At 48.4% G+C, this 26065-nt stretch overlaps 1 protein-coding gene across 1 annotated transcript; it reads left to right on the forward strand.

Annotated features, from left to right (window-relative positions):
* The first annotated feature begins 563 nt into the window (after nucleotides 1–563).
* Nucleotides 564–21726, forward strand: PLPP7 (phospholipid phosphatase 7 (inactive)). Its single transcript, XM_007530313.3, has 2 exons — nucleotides 564–1275; nucleotides 20391–21726. The coding sequence occupies exons 1-2, from the start codon at nucleotides 825–827 to the stop codon at nucleotides 20753–20755; spliced, it is 816 nt and encodes a 271-aa protein (XP_007530375.1). The 5' UTR covers nucleotides 564–824; the 3' UTR covers nucleotides 20756–21726.
* Nucleotides 21727–26065: the final 4339 nt, after the last annotated feature.

Below are 26065 nucleotides of genomic sequence, written 5' to 3' on the forward strand. Positions count from 1 at the left end.
AGTCCTTAGCCCAGGACCAGGAGCTCAGTAACTATTTATGGGCTGCCCCACTGTGCTGTGGGGCTCCTGACCTTTACAAAACTCCAAGCTCTGAATGCAGTCTCCAAAGGGCAATGGCATCACCTTGAAATGAATTACCCCTTTCTCTAATGAAAACCAGGTCTTACAGATTGCCACCTGATAGGGCTGTAATGTCTTAAGCAAAAGTCAAGGCTGATTAAAAACAATAATAAAAACAAACAAGCAAAAATCCTGCCAGCTTAATGAACTGCTGTCTCATAGGGGAGCAGCTGGACTTGGCCCCAAGGGGCCCCAGGGTGATCCTGTCAGTGACCACTGGATCACTTCACCTGGTGCCTGGAGAGGTCTTTGGCCTGGGTTCCATTGTCTGGCTTGGACCTGGTCCAAGCTGCCCAAGCCATGGTGGCTCTCATGGGTCTGGACTGCTCAGAGGAAAACTAGGAAGAGCAGGGACCAGCTCCAGGGCGCTGAAGGACTACATTTCCCAGAGTCCCCCAGAAGCGGGAGTGAGCCATTGGGAGATTTAAATAGCCCAGGCCACAGCTGTGGCCGAGTCAGCTTCCCAGGCCACTCCATTGGCGCTGGCTCCACAACGGTGGGCTCGATTGGCTGCCCAGCTGGCATTGTCGTCCAGTGGAGTCCGGTGCAGGAGGAAGAAAACAGCCATGTGCACGCCTCCCCTCTATATTTAACAACTGCTTCGGGAAAGACAGGCAAAGGGTGGGAGCACCTGGGGCGGCGCCTGGATTTGGGGACAAGGCCCTTGCAGTCAGGCTGGCAGTGGCCTGGCACTGAGTATCACCATGCCAGCCTCCCAGAGCCGGGCCCGGGCCCGGGACCGCAACAACGTCCTCAACAGGGCCGAGTTCCTGTCCCTGAACCAGCCCCCCAAGGGGGCCCCGGAGCCCCGCAGCTTGGGCAGGAAGGCCTCTGGCCCCTCAGCGCAACCACCACCCCCAGGCGACGGGCCCCGAGAGAGGCGCCAGTCGCAGCAGCTGCCCGAGGAGGACTGCATGCAGCTGAACCCCTCCTTCAAGGGCATCGCCTTCAACTCTCTGCTGGCCATTGACATCTGCATGTCCAAGCGTCTAGGAGTCTGCGCCAGCAGGGCTGCGTCCTGGGCCAGCGCCCGCTCCATGGTCAAACTCATTGGCATCACTGGCCACGGCATCCCCTGGATCGGGGGCACCATCCTCTGCCTGGTGAAGAGCAGCACGCTGGCTGGCCAGGAGGTGCTCATGAACCTGCTTCTGGGTAAGTGTGCCCGCCTCTGCCACCCACCCCCAGGATCATCTGCTCTGCCCCACCCCACCTGGCCAGGCCCAGCCCCCTGAAACAGGACTGCCCTGAGCTAATGAGGTTAAGCTAGAAAGGTGCCCTGGAAACAGGCAAACCTCTGGCTTTGGGAAGTGAGAGCCAAGAAGGAACAGATAGTACAAAGTAGGGGCCTTGCGAATTTGGGGGGCCCAGTTGGGACCTATGAGGAAGGGGCTGGCTCTTGGCAGAGTGAATTGCTGTCCCACAGGCAGCTGGAAGGGAGGGTGGGGGCCTGAGGTGGTGGCCTTGAGGGATCACTAGGAGTCTGGATAAGGGTTTCTCTCCATGTGACTTGCAAGCTGTGCTGACCCCAGGTTCTGTCCCCCAATCCCAGCCCCCTAGGTTCAGGGACCCTGAAAACTGCCCAGAATTGCTCTAAAGGGCCTGGGGGCTCCAAAGGGCTCTCCAGCCCACCTTCAGGGCAACAGCAGCTGCTCAAGGACCTCAGCTTCCACCTCCCACACCCTCCCAATCAATGTTGGGCAGTTGTTGATCCCCCTCCACCACCAGTGTGGCCACAGACAAGCCTGGGTCTCAGGCAAAACAAACACTAGCATGAGGTCCCAGGTACAAAAGAGTTGGGCCACTGAGAATGCCTGTCTCATCAAAGGTTACAATGAAAAACATTCCTGGGCAGGCTGGGGGCTCTGCCTTGGGAGGGGACAGCCGTCAGATCCTAATACAGGAGATGGCTGGGTCTGGCACCTCCACTCCCTTCCTTCTTCCTACAGTTGTCGTCATATTACTTACTCTTCAGTCCTAAATGAACAGTTCCATGAGGCTGGTGCAACTACTGCCCCACTTTACAGATTGGGAGACTGAGGCTTCCATGAATAAAGTCATCTGAGTTGAAGTTTGGACCAGGTGCAGTTCTGGATTCTTTCCAGTTACTGCACAGGAGCTTGGGAGGGACAGGTTAGGTGACCAGCCTGCCAGGCCAGGGAACATCTGGGGGCAGAATTATAGTCATTATCTAAAGTTTCTCCCAGGAAGGCTGGTGTTCGTCTCACAAGGAGCTGTTACTCATGACAGCTGTGTCAGGGAGTAGGCTGCCCATTGTGAGCAGACAGGTAGGAAAGGTACTCATCTTCCCTCTCCACCCCATCTCTTGTCTCTGGCTGCAAGCCCCAGGTGTTAGTGGAGTAGATGAAGTTGTCCTGTTGAGGTGTTCCATGTTTACAATGAGCCTAAATTGCATAAACCACACCATTAAGTCTAACCCTCCCCACAGCCCCACTAGAGGGAGAAACTGCTCTTCTTCCCCCACTAGAGAAAGAAACTGAGGCACAGAGTAATGGTGCCCGTGGTCCTTCAAGAGTCAGTGATGGAGGCTGGATGGTAGTGCACCCAGTTGAGCACACACATCACCATGTGCAAAGACCCAGTTTCAAGTTCTCATTCAAACTCTTTTCCAGGGGAGAAGTGTCACTAGTGTTGAAGCAGTGCTGCAGGTGTCTCTCTTTCTCCCTCTCTATCTCCCCGTCCCCTCTCAATTTCTCTCTGTCCTATGAAAATAAATAAATAAATAAATAAACAAACAAATAAATGTAAAAAAAAAGTCAGTGATGGGGCAAAGATTGGAACTCTAACATGTTGAAGTTCAGATGTGGCATAGAGGTTAATCTCTGGACTTCAAGTTTGAGATCCTGGGTTCAGTCCCTAGCACTGCATATGTCAGTTGATGCTCTGGCCTCTCTCATGAATTTTTTTTTTTTTGCTTGCTTTTTAAAGTTGATTCTACCAAGTGAACTATCTCCTGCCGCCACCCCTCCACCCTTCTCATAATAAATACATCTCATAATAAATACAGCAGAGGGTAGATAGCATAATGGTTATGCAAACAGACTCTCATGCCTGAGGCTCCAAAGTCCCAGGTTCAATCCCCCGCACCACCATAAGCCAGAGTTGAGCAGTGCTCTGGTTAAAATACCTACCTACCTACCTACATACATACATACATACATCTTCAAAAAGAGAAAGATTAAGCCAGGATAATGGTATCACACATGCATAAGAACCTGACACAAGGTTTAGACTCTCAAACTGGCTGCAAGTCCCAGCCTTACTGTGACCCTTTGGATAAATTATTTTGCCTCTTTGAGCCTTGCTCTTCTCAGCTGTCAGATGGATTGTTGGGACCTTTTATTTTTTTAATTTAATTATTATTTTTTTTTAACCAGAGCACTGCTCAACTCTGGCTTATGGTGTTGGGGGGTAGTGGAGAGGGATTGAACCTGGGACTTCAGACCGTCAGGCAAGAGAGTCTCTTTGCATAACCATTATGCTATCTACCCCCCCACCCGGTTGTTGGAACCTTTCAACTGAAGAATCACATGTGCTGGGCATAGACCAACGTCAGTTAGTGCCTGCACGGCAATGTTTATGTCTACCATCATCAGCACCACTATTAGCAAAAGCAGTCCTGGGACTATCCTCTTACAGGTGCCCACCAAGCTCTGCACACCTGTGAGATGTCTGGATAGTCTGCCTTCTCCCTTCCCTGCGGCACCTGAGTCAATGACCCCACAGGGGCAGGTGACAGGTGTTGTAGACCCCCTCTCTGCACACCAGGCTCTCTTGGTTTCCTCCAGCCTGTGATGAAGTGGAAAGTGGCTTTTACACTATTTTTTTTTTTTGCCTTGAGGGTTATCGCTGGGGCTTGGTGCCTGCACTACAAATCCACTGCTCCTGGAGGCTTTTTTAAAAAAATATATTTATTTTGTTGCCCTGGAAGATATTTTTCCCCTTTTGTTGCCCTTGTTATTTATCATCGTTATTATTATTGTTGTTATTGTTGTCATTGTTGTTGGATAGGGCAGAGAGAAATGGAGAGAGGAGGGGAAGACAGAGAAGGGGAGAGAAAGATAGACACCTGCAGACCTGCTTCACCACTTGTGAAGTGATCCCTCTGCAGGTGGGGAGCCACAGGTAGGGAGCCGGGGGCTCAAACTGGGATCTTTGCACCACCGGTCCTTGCGCTTTGTGCCATGTGCACTTAACCCACTGCGCTACCTCCTGGCCCCCTGGCTTTTACACTTTAATGCCAGGGTCTGTCATTTATGAAACTGCTTTACTTTAATGCCAGGGTCTGTCATTTATGAAACTGCTTTACTGCTTTACTGCTTTACTTACATATGAAAACTAACCTTCTCTTTGGAATGACTTGGTGAGAGTGTAACCACTCCTGAGTCTTTTTGACAAAACTATGGAGTTGGATCAATTTTTTCTCTTCTGTGAAATAAATGGTTTTTCAACTTAAAAAAGAAAACAAACTATACCAGGACCAGGTCATGGCCCACCTGGTTAAGTGCACATGTTACAGTGCACAAGGACCCAGGTTCAAGACCCTGGTCCCCACCTGCTGAAGGAAAGCTTCAAGAATGGTAAAGCAGTGCTGCAGGTGTCCCTCTGTCTCTCTCCTCTCTCTTCCCCCTCAATTTCTCTCTGTCTCTATCCAATAATAAATAAATAAATAAAATTATAAATAAATTTCTTAAAACTCAACCTTTTAACCATTAGAAAAAGTTTTATGGGGGAGCTGGGTGCTGGTACACTAAGTTAAGCACACATAGTACAAAGTGCAAGTGCTCATGCAGGATCCCAGTTAGAGCCCCGGCTCCCCATCTACGGGGGCAGGAAGGGTGTCACGAGCGGTGAAGCAGGTCTGTAGGTGTCTCTCTTTCTCTCTACCTATCACTCTCTCAATTGCTCTCTGTCCTATCCAATTAAAAAAAGGGGGGCTACCAGGAACGGTGGATTTGTAGCACCAGCACCAAACCCCAGCAATAACCCTGGAGTAAAATACACACACACACACACACACACACACACACATACACACACATACACACACACACAACACATACACACACATATATATTACCAGGGGTGGAGCTCAGATTGATAACACCGAATACCCTCCAACCCAATATTTTCAAAAATTTATAAGGGCCAGATAATGGCATTTCTGGTAGAGCAAACACATTAAAAAACTGTATATTTAGGGTTAGAAAATAATTCACTTGGATAGTTTATTGTTTCACCAGGTGCATGACCGAGATTGGAGCTTAGTTCCCACTACAGTGAAGGAAGCTTCAGTGCTGTGGTCTCTCTTCTCTGTTTCTCTGCCCCTCTGTCTCACGCTTTCCATCTGAAAGGGTCACCCTGGAGTGGCAAAGCTCTGGAAATGATCCAAAAATGCATTTAATAAAGAAGAGGACTGAAGAGGGAGTTGGGCTGTAGTGCAGTGGGTTAAGCGCAGGTGGCGCAAAGCACAAGGACCGGCATAAGGATCCCGGTTCGAACCCCGGCTCCCCACCTGCAGGGGAGTCGCTTCACAGGCGGTGAAGCAGGTCTGCAGGTGTCTGTCTTTCTCTCCCCCTCTCTGTCTTCCCCTCCTCTCTCCATTTCTCTCTGTCCTATCCAACAACAACAACAATAATAACTACAACAATAAAACAACAAGGGCAACAAAAGGGAATAAATAAATAAAATTTAAAAAAAAGAAGAGGACTGAAGATATAGCACAACATTTGCATAGCAGACTTCCTTGCCTGAGACCTAGGAGTTCCAAGTTCAATCCCCAGCACCTCCATAAGCCAGGACTCAACAGTACGCTCTCCCCCAAATAAAATAAAATAAATATAATTATTAAAATAACAGTAATAAGCATCCCAGAATTTTATGCATTGACTAGAATGCCAGACTTAAGGTCCTGAGTTCAAGCCCCATCATCACATGTGTCAGAGTGATGCTCTGGTTCTCTCTCTTTCTCTCTCCTTCTTATTGATAAATAAATATATATATTTTAAATAAATAAATAAATAAATAAGGACCAGGAATAGCATAGTAGTTATGCAAAAGACTTTCATGCCAGGGAGCCAGGTAGTGGTGCACCAGGTTGAACACAATGCACAAGGACCCAGGTTCGAGTCCCTGGTCCTCACCTGCAGGGGGAAAGCTTTTCAAGTGGTGGAGCAGTGTTGCTGGTATCTCTCTCCCTTTCTTTTTTTTTTTTTAAATATTTTTTAATTTTTATTTATTTATTCCTTCTTGTTGCCCTTGTTTTATTGTTGTAGTTGTTGTTGTTATTGATGTCATCGTTGTTGGACAGGACAGAGAGAAATGGAGAGAGGAAGGGAAGACAGACAGGGGAGAGAAAGATAGACACTTGCAGACCTGCTTCACCACCTGTGAAACAACTCCCCTGCAGGTGGGGAGCCAGGGACTCAAACCGGGATCCTTATGCCGGCCCTTGCGCTTTGCACCACCTGCGCTTAACCTGCTGCGCTACCGCCCACCTCCCCTCTCTCCCTTTCAATCACCCCCTTCCCTCTCTATTTCTGTTTGCCCTTATGCAATAAATAAATAAAAATTAAGAAAAAAGAAAGACTTTCATACCTGAGACTCTGAGGTTCCAGACCCAAACCCTGGCACAATCATAAGCCAGAACTGAGCAGTATTCTGAGAGAGAGGCAGAGAGAGGGAGAGACAGAGAGGTGGAGAGGCAGTGCATTTCTCCAGCATATGCAGTTCCAGGGATCACACACAGGACTTCATGCTCACAAGTCCTGTGAACTAGCACTGAGCCAAGTTACCAGTCACCTAGTCCAATTTTGATTTTATATTTTTAGAGAAAGAAGGACCAAAATACTTTACCTTCCATAAAGTTCTGTCCATTTCTTGTCCTTGCCATTTTCATGTAGTATTGGGAATCAAACTGCACTCTACCTATTGAGACACCTACCAAGTTCAACTCCTTTAATCCTTTTTTTTAGAATTTTTTAAAAAATATTTATTTTATTTATTTATTCCCTTTTGTTGCCCTTGTTGTTTTATTGTTGTAGTTATTATTGTTTTTGTCGTTGTTGGATAGGACAGAGAGAAATGGAGAGAGGAGGGGAAGACAGAGAGGAGGAGAGAAAGATAGACACCTGCAGACCTGCTTCACCGCCTGTGAAGCGACTCCCCTGCAGGTGGAGAGCCGGGGTTCAAACCGGGATCCTTATGCCGGTCCTTGTGCTTTGCGCCACCTGCGCTTAACCCGCTGCGCTACAGCCTGACTCCCTAATCCTTTTTTTTTAATACCCTTGCCACTAGGGCTTCAATGGAGCCTCATGATGGCATGATTCCACTGCTACTGGCAGACTTAATTTTTCCAGATATAAAGAGAAAGGTGTGGGGGCGGGGGTGTCCAGAGGAAGAAGAAGAGACACCACAGTCCTGCTTCACTCCTGGTGAAGCTTCTGCCTTTGTGTGATGCTCCATGTAGTGGCTGGGGCTCCAACTTATGTCCTGCATGGTGAAGTGTGTGCTCTACCGGGTGAGCCATTTCCCAGCCTCCTCCACTTCCTTTTTATTTTATATTTATTTATTTATTTATTTTTGCCTCCAGGGTTATTGCTGGAGCTCAGTGCCTGTGCTACAAATCCACTGCTCCTGGAGGGCATTTTTTCCCTTTTGTTGCTATTGTTGTTTATTGTTGTTATTGTTGTTTATTTTTACTATTGTTGTTGGATAGGACAGAGAGAAATCTAGAGAAGACAGGAAGACAGAGAGAAGGAGAGAAAGATAAACACCTGCAGATCTGCTTCACTGCTTATGAAGTGACTCCCCTGAAGGTCGGGAGCCAAGGGTTCGAACTAGAATCCTTACATTGGTCCTTGTGCTTTTTGCCATATGTGCTTAACCTGTTGCACTACCATCGGCCCCCTTTTTTATTTTATTTTATTTTTTAAAAAAACACACTTTTAATATTTTTTTAAATTTATTTTACCTTTTGTTGCCCTTGTTGTTTTTCATTGTTGTTATAGTTATTATTGTTATTATTGATGTTGTCATTGTTAGAGAGAAATGGAGAGAGGAGGGGAAGACAGAGGGGGAGAGAAAGGTAGACACCTGCAGACCTGCTTCACCACCTGTGAAGTGACACCCCTGCAGATGGAGAGCCGGGGGCTCGAACTGGGATCCTTATGCCGGTTTGGCTTTGTGCCACATGCACTTAACCCACTGCACTACCACCCAACTCCCCCTTTTTTATTTTACTGCTGTGCTAGAGAATAAACGCTGGGGCTTACATATGTGCAATGCTTCTGAGTGACCTCCCTAGCCAGTCCTTTCACTTACTTATTTTTTTTGAGAGACAGAGAGAGAGAGAGAGGTAGGCGAGGAAGAGGGAGATAGCTCACCCAGTAGAGCACGTACTTTACCACACACAAGAAAGCAAGTTTGAGTTTCTGGCCACCATGGGAAGACTTGCACAGGGAAAGCTTCAAAAGTGGTGAAGTGTTGCGGTATCTTTCCTTCAATCTCTGTCTTTCTCTCTCTCTTTTTCACTCAATATCTAATAAAAGGGAAAAAATTTCAGCTGAGAGCTGTGGAATTGTTCACACATGAAGTCCCAGTGAAAACCCTGGTAGTAAAACACACACACACAGAGAGGTGAGACCCCACACTACTGCTCCCACCTCCCCTGTGTTGTCCATTGTGCTCCCGTGTGCACTGGAGACTCTGCACAGAAAGTGTGCACTCTGGCAGCAAGATGTCTCCTGGCCCCTTAGCCGTTATTTTAAGATTTATTTTACTCATTACATTTGAGAGACAGAGAAAGGCCAGAGTATATTATTATTATTATGCAGTGATTATCACCATTCCAGAACTTTTCATCTTTTTAAGCCACTACTGTCCCCATGAGACACTAACTACCCCCACCACCACCTTGTCCAGCCCTCTGGCACCCTTTAGTCTACCTCTTGTCTCTGAGAATCAGATTTCTCTAGGGACCTCAGATCAGTGGGATCACTGACTGATTTCACTTAGCTTGCTATCTTTAAGACAGCAGTGTTGGGGAGGGGCAAGTAGATAGCATAATGGTTATGCAAAGAAACTCTTTTTTTTTTTTTTATTTTGATTTATAAAAAGGAAACACTGACAAAAACCATAGGATAAGAGGGGTACAACTCCACACAGTTCCCACCGCCAGAACTCCGTATCCCATCCCTTCCCCTGATAGCTTTCCTATTCTTTATCCCTCTGGGAGTATGGGCCCAGGGTCATTATGAGATGCAGAAGGTGGAAGGTCTGGCTTTTGTAATTGCTTCTCTGCTGAACATGGGCATTGACAGGTCGATCCATACTCCTAGCCTGTCTCTCTCTTTCCCTATTGGGGAAGGGCTCTGGGGAAGCAGGGCTCCAGGACACATTGGTGGGGTTGTCTGCCCAGGGAAGTCTGGTTGACATCATGCTAGCATCTGGAACCTGATGGCTGAAAAAAGAGTTAACATATAAAGTCAAACAAATTGTTGACTAATCATGAACCTAAAGGCTGGAATAGTTCAGATGATGAGTTGGGGGTGGGTCTTCATTTTGTAGATTGTTAGTAGGCCTATTTTAGTTATATTCCAAAGGGCCTATGACTATACTAGGTTTTTTGTTTGTTTGTTTTGTTTTTCCTGAGCCTGACATCTGATATTCCGGTGGATCTAAGTTATTGTTTGGGGAGATGATGTCATGGCTGGAAAATACCAGAAAGCTGGATAAGGGAAGAGAGTAGCTCCCAAATATGGGAAAGGTGTATAAATATTGTTGACTGTGAACCACATCAATTTGATCTGATCTGGGACCCATATTCAGCTTAAGAGCCTATGTGACTTCTGCATCCCTGTGGATCTGAGCTCACATTCTGTGGTCATGAGTAGGAACGTTCCAAGCTGCCTCAGTTTCAGGAACCGTCTTCCTCAGATGGAACATAGAGTATGTTGTCCAGCCTCCCTTTGAAGGATGGAACATTCTCTGCTGATGTTGATCCAAGTTGAGGGCAAGGTCCTATGGGGGCCCACAAAGGGGTCTATTGTGTTGATCCTGATAGAGATGACTGGTAACAATGGAGAGAGGAATTTATTCAAGGTCTAGGCCCATCATATCTGTTTGGGAATCTCAGGACACCCTGACTAGGGGCCCAGCTGATGGAGTGGCCCGATAGTGACTAAAAAGTCATTGTTAAAGTATGTCAGTCTCTTGCCCTTATTCAGCTTTTGCAGTCCTTGCTTTGATAAGGTTAGCTTTGGAGTGAGTGAGGGAAGTGTAATGGGAAGTAGGTGAAGAGGGTATCTAAGTCTAAGTAGACACGGAACTTTATGGTGTATTTTTTGGTCTTTCTACTTGCTTGCTGCATATACTGACTCACTGCAGCGTATTGTGCAGCAAAAGGACTCTTACACCTGGGGGTCCAAAGTCCCAGGTTCAACCCCCCACACTACCATAAACTAGAGCTGAGCAGTGCTATAGTAAAAAATAATAATAATAAAAATAATAAAAAATTATATATATAGCAATGTTCATCCACACTGTTGTATGTGTCAGAACTTTCTTTTGATGCCTAAGTAATATCCCACTGTGTGTGTGTGTGTGTGTGTGTGTGTGTGTGTGTCTAGCACACATTTTGTTTATACACCATCAATCAAAGCATACTTGCATGGCTTCTACTTTTCGATCGTCATGAGTAACACTGCTATGAGCATGGGAGTTTGTCACTTCTTTGGAATACATATACCCAGAAATGGAATAAATGCTGAATCCTACTTAACTCAACATTTAATGGCCTGGGGAAACTGCCACACTGTTTCCACAGCAGCTGCACCATTTTATATTCCCACCAGCGAGGCACAGAGATTCCAGTTGCTTCACACCCTCCCCAACACATGTTTTTTCTTGCTGTTGTTTTCAACAAGAGCCCTCCGAGCGGGTGTGATGTGATGTCTCATTGTGCTATAGATATATTGCTCTAATGATTGGTGATATTGAATGGCTTCCCATTGTACATTTTATGCAATTTTTTTACCAGAACACTTCTCAGCTCTGGCTTATGGTGGTGCTGGGGGGTTGAACCCGAGACTTCAGAACCTCAGGCATGAGAGTCTTTTTACATAATCATTATATTATCTCCCCAGCCCTCTCATTATTATATATTTTTGGATGGAGGAAACATGTACACATTCTAAGATTAAATAATGGGAAGAGTGAGTCCAGTGTCTTACCCAGAATTGACCTCCCCACGAAGCTGAAGATTTCAGAAACCAGAAACTCAGCTCAACAGTCCCCCTGCTGCCCAGCAGCATCCTGCACCCCCCACCTGACCCTCCATAGAGTCCTTCAGTCCTCACCCCCCACATACTGCCTCCTGCTCTTGGGGGGGGTCCCTCTACAGTGTTTATATACCCTGTCCATAGTGAATGGACCTTTCAGCTGATCTGGAACCTTCTCTGTCATGAAACCCCCTCCAGCTCCGCAGAGCAATCACCCCCTTCCCAGCTTGACCTCCCATCTCTTCAGAGAGGCTCAGCATGACAGTCAGTCCCCCCCCAGGGGTCCTCCAGCTTCCCCCTTGGGTCAGGCCCCCAGTGCACCATGCTGGCAGCCAAGCCAGATGAAAGGAGAAGGTGTGTGATCAGGCAGGCCCTGGTCTGACAGTCCTGCGGAGCCTGAGGCCGTGCCATCCAGCTGCAAGGCCAGGGATCTTGAGTTCTTTGTGCCCAACAGGGCTAGATCAGGCCTGGAGAGAAAGAAGCAGAGCAGGATCTCAAGTCAACCAAGAGGAAGGACAACAGCTCTGGCTGAGGCAGGGACAGCACACACGCACACACGCACACACACACACAGTCCCACTGCTTACAAACTAGAGGGTTTCCATCTCCTCTTGCATTTCACTTCCACCCAGCACTTCTGCTCACTGTACTGCTCCTCCTGGACCAGGACCCAGTCTGTGCCTATGCACATGCTGCAAAATAGCATCAAGTTGTAACTGTGTTTTAGTGTCTGAGTGGTATTCGGTACAGGCACAGTGTCCTGCAGTCATCACCAACCACCCATCTTCCAAACTTTCTCATCTTCCCAAACTGAAACTCTGTCCTCATGAAATCTTCCAATTCATCCTCCCCCAGACCCTGGAGCCTACCCTTCTACCTTCTGTCTAAATGAATTTGTTCATTTAGAGGTAGCAGTAAGAGAAAGAAAGAAAGGAAGGAAGGAAGGAAGGAAGGAAGGAAGGAAGAAAGAAAGAAAGAAAGAAAGAAAGAAAGAAAGAAAGAAAGAAAGAAAGAAAAAAAAAAGGGAGGGGGGTTCTGAGACTAGCAAGTTAGCTCACCTGGATAGTGGACCTGATTTGTCTTGCTCACAACCTAGGTTCCAGCCTGCCCCCCGCTGCACTGGGGAAAACACCAATGCTGTGGTGCCTTGCCCTTTCTTCCTGTCTCTCTGTCTCTTTCTATCTGAAAAAGTCAGCCCAGAGCGATGATGTTCCAGTAGCATGCACACAGAGAGACAGACAGACAGAGACAGAGAGTAGAGGGCAGGAGTAGATAGCATAATGGTTATGCAAAGTGACTCTCATGCCTGAGGCTCCAAAGTCCCAGGTTCAATCCCCTGCACCACCATAAACCAGAGCTGAGCAGTGCTGTGGTAGAGAGAGAGAAAGTAGAGACATGCTGTGTTTGTCCCTTTGTAAAAATAACTTAAAAGATGTAATGCAGGGAGTCGGGCTGTAGTGCAGCGGGCTAAGCGCAGGTGGCGCAAAGCACAAAGACTGGCATAAGGATCCCGGTTCGAACCCCGGCTCCCCACCTGCAGGGGAGTCGCTTCACAGGCGGTGAAGCAGGTCTGCAGGTGTCTATCTTTCTCTCCTCCTCTCTGTCTTCCCCTCCTCTCTCCATTTCTCTCTGTCCTATCCAACAACAACAATAATAACTACAACAACAAAACAACAAGGGCAACAAAAGGGAAAAAATAAATAAAATAAATATTAAAAAAATTAAAAAAAAGATGTAATGCATACCTATAGTAAAAGAAAAATATACATGCAAAACTACAGAAGGACAGGGAAAGATCACCCTCAAGCTGGCACCCAGCAAGAAGCACAGTTAGCATTTTGAATGGTGCCTTCCAGAGTCTATTTTCTGCATATAAACACATTTGTCTCTGAACGAAAATGGCACTGTACTGTAAATCCTGCTTTGTAATTGGCCTTTCCCACTTAACGAGCCCCACAGCCCTCCTCCATGGCTATAAATACACAGTCCAGAGTGCTGCACTGTCTGGCCCTGGCTGCAGTCTGGCCCTCTTGTGTCCCAAGCAAGGGCAGCTGGTCAGAACCTGTTTGTCAGTGTCTGAAAGTGCTACGGCAGAAGCATAGACTTGACCATGATTCAGGTCCTGAATTCTTTCCCCCAGGAGATGTTTCTACACATGGCAGAGCTGAGCCAGGCTAGAAAGGTGTCTGATGTGGGAGCCAGATGCCCTTCAGAGAGTTAAAACAGATTCTCACTGACCCCCCAACACTGTTGCTAGGTTGAATGGGGATCAAACAGAGCTGATCCCCAGACCCCAAAAGCCAGGGCCCCACCTTACAGTCTCAGACTGCCCTCACTAGCCACCAAGAGGCCTCTGTGTAAGGCCAGTGTAAGCAGTGTAAGCCCCTCACTTTCTAACTGCTGAGCCCACAGCTGCTTCTCTCCATAGCTCGTCCTCCTTTCATCCTCAGGAGCAAAGCAGACCAGCCTCTAAGGGGCAGGAGAAGTCATGTCCACTTGGACAGAAGGCCATGTCTTGTAGTGACAGACAGACAGACAGACACACACACACACACACACACACACACACACACACACACACACACACACACACTCAGACCCACAGACAGGTTGCCTTGGGTGGAGCTAGTCTACAGTCTCCCCCAAGGCTTAACACCCCCTCCACATTCTCCTTCAGCGCAGATCCCAAGGGGTTCTGGGACGGAGCAAGTAGGCACTGAGACAATAGGCACCTAGGGCTGAACAGCCTCTGGAATAATTTCGCTTCTAATACAGGATGGGGGTTCAGGGACCCCAGACACCAGCTCAGTAAGGGGGCTTTGAGTGGAGATTACCAGGCAGGAAGGAGCAAGACACAGGTGATGGACAATTCCTATGGCCCAGGAACCATTAACAGTGTGCTTGCACATGCTTCTTCAAAGCACCACCAGGATGACCACTATTGTAGGGGAGGGGTGGGGGCTTAGACGGCAGATGGGAGGGAGTGCCAAGGTCATGTTATCCACAAGCTGCAGACCTTGAAGCCAGAACCCTGTTGGGGAGCCTCTGCCCTAGTTGTGGTGAGTGGAGTTCCAGAGAAATTAGGTGGCCTGCCCTGGTCACATAACAGGTCAGGGAGCGCTGACTTCGGCCTCAGCTTTGGACCAATTCCTGACCCCTGAGCTTCTTGCCAGGGACATCTTTGGGGCGTGGGGCGGGGGGTGTGGTGGGGGGCTGGACCTCCCCCTGAGTTTAGGCAGGAATGTAGGTCAGGGAACTCTGGCAGGCCTTGTGAGTGGAATTTGCAGAGCCTTGAGTGATAGCGCCATTTGCTTCTATTTCTGGTCCCCAGATTATGCACTGGCAGTATCAGAATCACCATCCTAGAAGGGAGGGGTGGCCTGGCTGGAGTGGGGGAGTGTGTGTGGCAAAGGGAGGCCCTAACCTGCAACCCCCAAAGCTGTGGTGAGGAGGAGACTGACCACAGCTGCCACCTCAAAAAGGAATTCTCTACATAACATCCTTGGCCCTGTGTCACCCCACCAGCCTGCCCAAACCTGACATGCCCAGATCCAAGTGAATGAATGAGCCAGGCACAGGCCAGGTGGGTCTGAGGGACCCCTGGGACACTGGGCAAAGGGGCAGACTATCTCATGGCCTTATGAGGCTGGGCCAGCCAGAAATCATTACAGCTTCTCTAAGGGGTAAGGGATGTGCAAATCATGGGCCGTGAACAGCCTGGAGGCCTCCACGTAGGGCCTCACCCCCCCAGCATCAGCCACAGCTTCATTGTATACATTTTCTTCAGGGAAGGGATGTGTCGTAAGCTGGGAACTTGACTTTTATGCATGAGGCTCCAAGTTTGGTCCCTGGCATTGCATGTGCTGTGCTCTGGTTCTCATTCTCTCATGTAATAATGAAGAATGCTTAAATATTTTTACTACAAACTTTTGAAAAGTGAAGGTCTAGCTCAGTTTGTGACCTGTGCACCCTGGTAGCCCTAGAAGGGAGCAGGAACCTCTGGGGAGGCTGAGTCACAAGTTCTCTTTATTGTTATTATTGTTTTATTGCTCCACCAGAGTTGTTGCTGGGGTTCAGTGCCTGCACTATAAATCCATCACTCCTGGTGGCCACTTTCCTGTGTCTTTTTCTTTTTTTTTTCTTTCTTTTTCTGTTATTTGATAGGATAGAGAGAAATAGAGAGAAAGAGAGACCTGCAGCCCTTGCTTCACCACTCATGAAGCTTCCGCCTTGCAGGTGGGACCGGGGGCTGAGCACAGTGATATGTGTGCTCATCCTTCAAGCTTTCTTTTGCCTTCAGCCACTACTCCAGAGTAAGGCCTTGAGTTGAATGCCAACACTTCCACATTCCTCCTTGAACCCAACAGCTCTGTGGTACCCACACTAGAGGTACTGTGTCTGTCTGAGAAAGCAGGTTTCAACCAGAAACAATTCACCAAGTGGCAGGAGTCCTGAATTTTATTTGAGAGACTCCATGACTGCTTGGATAGTGGCCCTGTCTTCCAGTGACAGTGTCAGGGTTTGATCCATCTGGAAGGGCCTGATCCTGGTCCACATTAATCTCCGGGCCCTGGCTAGCCACTGCTCACTTGCACTGAGAAGCCCTGGCCCTGCTGACTTTTCATTGGGTGGAGGTCTCAGAACCTGGGTTGGGAGGTGGGATCTCAGAGCAAGTAACCCTTCCACCAGTCCCCCAGCTGGGCCTACAGAGCCTCCTGAAAGCCTCAGTGACTTCCCCAGGCCAAGCCAGATGTGGACCCAGGTAGCTAGAACAGTGGTGTCACTGACCAAAGCACACTAGGCTGCACTGATGCTTCTTCTCCCATGCTACTCAGCTCACTTGGCCCTCACAACACTGCTTATATACAAGTGCAGACTTGCTACCTTCTTCTTCTTCCTTCCTCCTCTCCTCCTCCTCTTTCTTCTCCTTCTTCTTTTGAAGTATTTGTTTATTTATTGACATGCAAAAGAGGGAGGATAGAGAGAATCAAAACATCGCTCTAGCACATGCAATACCAGGGATCAAACTCAGGACCCTGAGCTTCCAAGTCCAATGCTCTAGCCACTGTACAACCTCCCGGGCCACCAGACTTCCTCTGAACGATCACGGTATCAGGACTTGACCCCCAAACCCTACCTGTCACTGCAGAACTTGCAAGTTTAACCCCACCTCACATGTATGACCAACATCCCTAGGTGGAGAATGCTTCCCAGACCAGCCAGGGGTGGAGACTGGCCTTTGCTTCCCTGACCCTTAAGCCAAGAGCCTCAGGGCTCAGATGCAGCTGCCTCCCTCTAGCTCCCACAGGCCCTGGGGAGATTACTCCTCCTGGGCCTATGACCCCACAGAGTCAGATGGCTCCCAGCCTAGGCCTGACCTCTGCCTCTGTCAGGAGCACCAGAGGGCAGGGGATGACCACACACCTCCCTGCCAGCTGCCTCCTGGGAGGCCCGGGCTCCTGGGAACAAGCTGCCATGGAAATGGTAGTGTTGGGTGTTTGACCAGCCTCCCTCCCTTAGACTCCTCTTGTCTTCGCTGGCCAAGAGGGCATCAGCCCAGCCCTGAGGCTAACAGCAGGGTCTGGGCTAAGATAGGCCAGGGGTTCAAATCCCCATGCAAGAAAGCAATCACTTGCACATAGAAAGCTGGGAATCGAACTTGGGACTTTGCGCTTAAGAATCCAACACTTTGGGGCGGGCGGTGGCGCAGTGGGTTAAGCGCATGTGGTGCAAAGCGCAGGGACCGGCATAAGGATCCCGGTTCGAGCCCCTGGCTCCCCACCTGTAGGGAAGTCACTCCACAGGCGGTGAAGCAGGTCTGCAGGTGTCTATCTTTCTCTCCCCTTCTCTGTCTTCCCCTCCTCTCTCCATTTCTCTCTGTCCTATCCAACAACGAATTGCGTCAACAAGGGCAATAATAATAACCACAACGAAGCTACAACAAGGGCAACAAAAGGGGGGAAAAAATGGCCTCCAGGAGCGGTGGATTCATGGTGCAGGCACCCAGCCAGCAATAACCCTGGAGGAGGAAAAAAAAAAAAAAAGAATCCGACACTTTATCTGCTTTATCATCACCCAGATCACTCTTTAAAAAAAATTTTTATAAAGAAATAAATTAAAAAATATATTTTATATATATGAGAGTTTCACATGAGACAAAGAGAACACGAGAGAGAGATTGAAGTCAGAGCACCACTCTGGCATATGTAGTGCTAGGGAGTAAGCAAACTGGGAGCCTTAGGCATGAAAGTCCTGTGTCCTGCCATTTCCCACTTGGCCAGCTGTCCTTTCTTCTCTCTCTGTCTCTCTCTCTCTCACCCCCACCCCCACCCCATGTGTATCTATCTCTCCTCTCTCCCTAAAATAAAGAATGAAAAAACAGTCCAAGGAGGCTATTTAGTTATGATATCATGTATGCATCAGGTCCTTGGTTCATGCCCAAGTACTGAAGATAAATAAATTACATGAATTTCACTTCAACTGTAAGAAAATGTGGAAAACCATGTCCTACTATCATGGTTGGGGTGGGGGTCTTCAGGGGAAACTATCACCCAGCCCAGGTCCTGCTTGTCCTGATGATGGACACCCCTCAGGTTGTCTGTGGTGGACCCCTGACACCCTGATTGCTCACTCTCTCAGTCAGAGCCATCACTGAACACCTCCTAGCCATGGGTACACTGAGTTCTGGCCCACATGGAGAGCGTGTTGTGCTGGGGAAGAGATAGGAGAGAAGGGACAAGACAGGGTGTCATGTGTCAGGGGGTGAGACTTGTAGGAAAGAAAAGAAAAACAGGGAGGGGGAATAGTGTCAAATTTCTGTTTTATTTGGGATTTTTAAAAATATATGTCTTTTTTTTTTTTTCATTTTTAAAAAATATATTTATTATTGGATAGACAGAGAGAAATCAAAAGGGGAGGAGATAGAGAGGCAAAGAGCCAGAGAGACCTGCAGCCCTACTTCACCACTTGTGAAGCTTTCCCCCTACAGGTGGGGACCAGGGGCTTGAACCTGGGTCCTTGCACACTGTAATGTGTGCACTTAACCAGGTGCACCACCACCTGGCACTCCCCCAAAAATATATGTCTTTTTAAAGATCTATTTATTTGGCAGGTGAGCCTAGCATGTAAATAATGTTAAAAAAGAAATATTCTCGGCAGAAGGATCCCAGTTTGAGCCCCCAGCTCCCCACCTGCAGGGGAGTCGCTTCACAGGTGGTGAAGCAGGTCTGCAGGTGTCTATCTTTCTCTCCCCCTCTCTGTCTTCCCCTCCTCTCTCCATTTCTCTCTGTCCTATCCAACAACAACAATAATAACTACAACAATAAAACAACAAGGGCAACAAAAGGGAATAAATAAATATATTTTTTAAAAAAACTAAAAAAATGAATATTCTTTTTTTAGTAAAAGAAATATTCTTATAAAAAATTGGGCTGGGTGGTGGCACACCTAGTTAAGTGCACATGTTACCAAGAGCAAGGACCCAGGTTCAAGCCCCAGCCCTACCTACAGGGGGGGAAGCTTCATGATCAGAGAAGTGCTGCGGGTATATCTATCTCCTTATTTGTTCTCCTTCCCTCTCAATTTCTCTCTGCCTTAACAAATAAAATAAAGTTAAATTTAAAAAATATTCTTATTTGGCATGGGAATTAGCATAGTGGTTATGCAAAGATATTTTCATGCCTGAGGCTCCAAAGTCCCAAATAAATTCCCTGGACCACCATAAACCAGAGCTGAGCAGTACTCTAGAGGGAAAAAAATCATTTATTTACTTATGAGAGAGAGGAAGGGAAGTAGAGAGAAAAAAGCAAGTATCACCCTGGCACATGCAATGTTGGTGATCAAACTTGGAACCTCATGTTTAAGAATTGAATATTTAATCCACTGTTGGTTGGCTGGTCAGTTTGTGTTTGTTTTAACTAGAACCTTGCTTAACTCTGGCTTATGGTTGTGCTGGGTATTGAACCTGGAACCTCAGAGCCTCAGGTATGCAAGTCTATAGTGTAAACTACTGTACTCTTTTTCCCAATCCTGATTTTTGCCATTGTTGTTGGGTTTTGTTGCTAAAGCATTGCTAGGGCTTTGCTGGTGGACTCTTCCCACCCACCTCCCTCCCCCCCTTTTTGTTGCCCTTGTTGTTTATCATCATTATTATTGTTGTTGTTGTTGTTGGATAGGACAGAGAAAAATTGAGAGAAGAGGGGAAGACAGAGAGGGAGAGAGAAAGATAGACACCCACAGACCTGCTTCACTGCCTGTGAAGGGAACCCCTGCAGGTGGGGAGCCAGGGGCTCGAACCGGGATCCTGTGTGCTTAACCCGCTGTGTCACCGCCTGACTCCCCCACCTCCCTTTTTTTAAAAAATTTTTCCAGAGAGAGAGAAACCATGGCATCATTCCACACCTCATGATGCTTTCTGTTTGCAAGGTGCTCCCATATGGCGGCCAGGGCCTCAAACCTGTGTCCTCAAGCACAGTAAGTGTGCACCCTGCGGGAGGGCGAGGGCGGGCAGTGGGGCCCCTGGTTGAGCACAATTGTTACTATGCTCCAGGACCCTGATTCAAGCTCCAGGTCCCCACTTGCAGGGGGAAAGTTTCACAAGTGATAAAGCAGTGCTGCAGGTATCTCTCTGTCTCTCCTTCTCTATCCACCTTCCCCATCAATTTCTCTCTGTCCTATCAAATTAAATAAACAAAGTTAAAAAATTAAAAAGACTTATTTAAAAAAAAAAGTGGTGGCTCAGGAGATGGCTCAGTGGATAAAGCACTGAACTCTCAAGCACAAGGTCCTGAGTTCAGCCCAGCAGCACATGTACCAGAGTGATGTCTAGTTCTTTCTCTCTTTAATAAATAAAAACAATTTTTTAAAGAAGTGTGCACTCTGCCAGCTGAGCCACTCCCTGGCCCCCAGCCTTTGTGGCAGGTGTTTGTAGCAGGTGATGAGGAAACCCTCTCTCCTCTCTCCTGCCCACAGCCCTGCTCCTGGACATCATGACCGTGGCTGGCGTGCAGAAGCTCATCAAACGGCGTGGCCCATTTGAGACGAGCCCCAGCCTGCTGGACTATCTCACCATGGACGTCTACGCCTTCCCCGCCGGCCATGCCAGCCGTGCGGCCATGGTGTCCAAGTTCTTCCTCAGCCACCTGGTGCTGGCGGTGCCCCTGCGTATCCTGCTGGTGCTCTGGGCCTTATGCGTGGGCCTGTCTAGAGTGATGATCGGCCGCCACCACATCACAGACGTCATTTCGGGCTTCATCATTGGCTATTTCCAGTTCCGCCTGGTGGAGCTGGTCTGGATGTCCTCCAACACCTGCCAGATGCTCATCTCGGCCTGGTGAGCCGGCCATCCACCTACCCATGGCTCCAGGGCTGGGGTGGCCGAGAAAGAGGCAGCAGGAGGTAGGAGGGGGAACCCCACAGCCAGGGCTCCCCTCCTTGGCTCTTTTGTAGGCTGGTATCCTTGGACCAGCCTGCTCCAGCAAACAGCTCCTCTGGTGGTTCCAGGCTGTCCCCATTCTGTGGTTGGGACCCTGAATGTCCTCTCTCTCAGCAAGGGTCCCAGCTGTGGGCACAGTGCTGCTTAGCTTCTGCTCTGAAGGCAACAGGCAAGAACCATGACAGCAACATCTGCGTGGAGCCTCAACTCACCTCACCTCACCTTTTCCTTGCCCTGACTGTCGAGTTATTGGCTGTGCCCGTCATGTCACAGCACAATGCCTGGCAAATGACTACATACACACACATACACACACACACACACACACACACACACACACACACACACATACACATACACACAGCCCCAGCCCCATCCCCAAACAGGTGCCATTGCCTTTTACTGTCATCGAGAGCTTAGGGCAGCCCCACCAGACGCCAGCCTGCAAGACTCCTCAAAAGGGCTTTGTGCTTGGGGAATGCTACATACTCCCCACCCCCACCTCCATGTTGGACATTCATGAAAGTTTATTAGTGTGGCAAAGGCTCTGACAAGTCATTCAAGAAAGCTTCCTGTTGAACCTCGAGTCTTCTGAACTTAGTTGACCCTGAACTCTTTCTCATGGAACATCTGTTAGCCCTCAAGGAGCCACTGTTTCCTCAAGTGCTGGTTTCTCTTGTTGTTGTTGTTGTTGTTGTTTTGGGAAAAGCAAGTGTCCTGCCACAGCCTTCGGACAGCCCCCAGTCCAGGGGCATCAGTGCCGCTTTGGCCCCCAGGGGCCGGTTTCTGTGTGACCTAATAGGTCGTTTCCAAGTCTACCCGATGGATGTGTATTTCATGTAACAATACAAATATGCAAAAGGACAAAATTTCTTTCTTTCTTTCTTTACTTATTTATTTATGTATGTATTTTGGATAGCCACAGAAATTGAGAGGGAAGGGGGAGGAGTCTGAGCAGTGACAGATCTGACTGAGCACACATATGTGCAAGGACCTACATTCAAGCCCCCACTCCCCACCTGCAGGGGGAAAGCTTCATGAGTGAAGCAGGTCTACAGGTGTCTCTCTGCCTCTCCCCCTCTCTTCCTCCCCTTACTCTCTCAATTTTTCTCTGTCATATCAAATAAAATAGAAAGAAAAGAAAAAAAGATGGCCACTGGGAGCAGAGGATTCTTAGTGCTAGCCCTGAGCCCCAGTGATAACCCTGGTGGTGAGAGAGAAAAAGAGAGAGAGAGAGAGAGAGAGAGATGTGAAAGGAGAGAAAGGGAGAAAGAGATACCTGCAGCACTGTTTCTTCTATTCATGAAGCTTACATCCCCGCGGTGGGGACTTGGGGGCTTGAATGCAGGTCCTTGCACACTGTAATATGGGCAGTCAACTAGTGTGCCACCATTTGGTCCTTTATTTATTTATTTATTTGTTTGTCTGTTTGTTTGTTTAGGAACCTCAGAAAGGAGAGATAAGCAAAGGAGCACCCCAACACCCCTTCACTATCTATGGAGCTTCTCCTGGTGCCATGGTTTTCCCATGTGGTACTGGGGTTTAAACTCAGGGCTTTGTATTTGAATTGCCTTACTAAGTGAGCTACCTCCTGGCCCCTGGTTCTGTCCAGTTTGTTTGTTGTTGTTTTCTCTGTGTGATGTGGATTTCCAGGCAGGAAATTAAGGAAGTCAGAGAGTTTCTCTGACGAGGTGATATTTAAGCTGAGACCTCCAGGACAAGGTGAAATAAAGTAGGAGTGGTCAGGGACCAGTGAGCTTCTACACTTTTCTTTCCTTATTTTTTAATTATTTTTTCTCTGCATTTTTTTTGCCCCAGGGTTATTGCTGGGACTTGGTGCCTGCACTACAAATTCACTGCTCCTTGAGGCCATTTTTCCTATTTTGTTGCCCTTGTTATTATTGTTATTGCTGTCGTTGTTGGATAGGACAGTGAGAAATCAAGAGAGGAGGGGAAGACAGAGAGAGGGAGAGAAAGATAGACACCTGCAGACCTGCTTCACCGCTTGTGAAGCGACCCCCCTGCAGGTGGGAAGCAGGGGCTCAAGCCGGGATCCTTATGCCAGTCCTTGCACTTTGCACCACCTGCCCTACTGCCCAACTCCCAGGTATGAGAGTCTTTTGCATAACCATTACTCTGTCTCCCCAACCCTCTTTATTTATTTTATTTTATTTTATTTTTATTGTCACCAGGGTTATCTCTGACACTTGGTTTCTACACTGTGAAACAATTGCTCCTGGTTCCTGGTGGCCAATTTTTTCTTTTCTTTTCTTTTCTTTCTTTTTCCTATTTTATTTGGTAGGTCAGAGAGAAATCGAATTGAGAGGGGAGGGAGAAATAGGGAGAGAGAAAAAGAGACACTTGCAGACCTGCTTCTCTACTCATGAAGCGTCCCTCCTGCAGGTGGGGAGTTGGGGCTCAAACCCCTGGTTTTTGCACAGGGTAGTGTGTGCACTCAACTTTGTGCACCACCGCCTGATCCCCAATTTCTAGAATTTCCCATGCTGGCTGGCCTTGTCTCCCTAAGGCTGCTGTATTCCACCGCTCTAGTTCTGAGCAGTTTGAGTTACCACCCTTCACTGAGATGCTGCCATGGATCTCCTTTGGGGGCCCAAGCCTCCCTCCCTGCAGCATCATGACCCCCTGTCTCTTGTAACTGTCCCCTTATGAAATGACTAAACAGATGCAGCCCAGCCAGGAGACACAGAAGGAGCTCAGCCCAGTCCTGGGAAGTACTAGGCAAGAGGAGGTGACTAGAAAGAACCAGGAAGCATGGAAGGATCCAGAAGAGGAAAGAAACAGAAGGGCCTGGGGCAGAAGAGACTGTATACTCAGAGTATAGAAGCTAAGTGCTGGGGAGGGATGGTGCGCCTGGTTCAGCACACATATTACAATGCTCAGGGACCTAGGTTCAAGCGCCTGGTCGCCAACCTGCAGGGGGAAAGATTCACGAGTGGTAAATCAGGGCTGCTGGTTTCTGTTTCTTTCTCTTCTCTCTCTCCCCATCTCTCTGTCTCTATCCAATAATAAATAAGTAGTATTAAAAAAAAAAAAGCACTTCTTTGGGGCTAGGCAGTGGCACACCTGGTTAAGTGCACACATCACAGTGCAGAAGGACCCAGGTTCAAGTCCCTGGCTCCACTTGCAGGGGGAAAGCTTCATGAGTGCTGAAGCAGATCCGCAAATGTCTCTGTCTCTCTCTGGATCTCTAGCTCCTTCTCCCCTCTCAATTTCTCTCTATATCTCTCTAATAATAAATTAATTAAATTTTTAAAATAAAAATGTTAAAAAAGAAAAGAAAGAAAGAAGCTAAGTGCCATAGGGCAGTTCCTGTGCAGGTAGCCAGCACCCTCCAAAGAGGGAGATCCACCTGCTTATGACACGCAGGGCTGAAAACCAAGGCCCAGGGAGGGACCTGCCAAACACTGCCAGGCCAGAGGATCACAGCTGGCTGTGAGTGGTCCCATCTCTTTATCTCTCTGTCCTGGGCCGAGGTTCTTATGAACAGGTCCTGTGCACAGGGACACAGGAAGAGCTGTCTATGGCTGCCCACAGGCCAAGCACCCACTTTCCAGGCACCCAGGAGCTTAGGACAAAGGGAGCACCTCCTCTCCCAGCTCCAGAGATTAGAAGTCCAAAGATGGGGTTGTGCCGTAGCGCAGTGGGTTAAGTTCACATGGCGTGAAGGGCAAGGACGGGCATAAGGGGGCCAGGGTTCGAGCCAGCGCTTGAGCCCTGGCCCCCACCTGCAGGGGAGTCGCTTCATAAGCGGTGAAGCAAGTCTGCAGGTGTCTATCTTTCTCTCCCCCTCTCTATCTTCCCCTCCTCTCTCCATTTCTCTCTGTACTGTCCAACAACAACAACATCAGTAACAACGATAATAATGACCACAACAATGGTAAAACAACCAGGGTAACAAAAGGGAAAAAATGGCCTCCAGGAGCAGTGGATTCGTGGTGCAGGCACCGAGCCTCAGCAATAACTCTGGAGGCAAAAAAAAAAAAGGAAAAAAAAAGAAAATGAACAAGGATGATAGTACCCCCCAGTGGTCAATATAACTCAGGGGCCCTCCACCTGGGAGGTCGGCACAAGCCCTTCGCACAGGGTTTTGCTCAAAGGCTCAAAGGTGCTGCCCTGGCATCCCAGACAGACCCTTCTGAGAGAGTGGAAGAGCAGCATCAGGGAGGGAGACAGAGAGCGAAGAAGTGAGAAATGAAGGAGGCAGGGAAGCTGTGGCTCCTTCAGGAACCTGCCATCACTACCATTCCTGGAGAGAGGCTGAGCAGGGAGGTGGTGGGTGGGTGACAGCTGGGAGTCCCAGAGATGGAGCCAGAGAGGGGCCATGTGTGCAGATGTGCACTGACAGGTGCATGCACATTGGAGCTCAGAGCCCTTGACCACTGCCAGTGCAATCAGGATGTATCGCCCTCTCTTAATTTTGTATAGGGTGTCTGCATAAAGCCTTGTGCTCAGGATTTCTGCTTGTCTCTTCACGAGGCATATGTATATCATGTTCTCTGATTGTGCCTACTTGGGTTCTCAGAGAAATACCAGCCTCTCCAGTTATTCTGAGAGTTTATTACAATTGGTGCTTTTTTTTTTTTTCTTCCCATCTTCCACTCTAGCCTCTCAGAAACTAGCCTCCCACAGAGCTGACATTGGTGACTTGGGGTAGGGTGAGAGGAGGAGAGGACTTTGACTCCCTACTTGTTCCCCAGGCATCACCTCTTAGAATCCTCCTTGGATGCTAACACCCATCTTACAGGTGTGGGGACTCAGGCCCTGGGGGACCTCCACCAATGGGATGCCTCCCTTCCTTGTCCCCATACCACCCTGGCACCTAGAATTAACCCCATCTCCCATGTCCAATGCCAGCACTCCCCAGAACACAGAGGACTAGAGGCCTTGTAGCCCACCCCCTGACCCCCCAAAACTGACAACCATGGATTCATGAAAAGATGAGTTGAAATGTGTCATCTCACTTACTGAGCCCTGGACCCATGAAAGTCCAGGAGCTCTGATAAAAAGCACGGTGGTCGGGGGCCAGGTGGTAGCAACAGGTTAAGCGCACATGGTGCAAAGTACAAGGACTGGTGTTAGGATCCTAGTTTGAGTCCCCCGGCTCCCTACCTGCTGGGGGGGGGGCAGGGGGTCACAGGTGGTGAAGCAGGTCTGCAAGTGTCTATCTTTCTCTCCCCCTGTCTTTCCATCC

This window comes from Erinaceus europaeus, chromosome 10 (assembly GCF_950295315.1).
Source record: "Erinaceus europaeus chromosome 10, mEriEur2.1, whole genome shotgun sequence".
Taxonomy (NCBI): Eukaryota; Metazoa; Chordata; class Mammalia; order Eulipotyphla; family Erinaceidae; genus Erinaceus; species Erinaceus europaeus.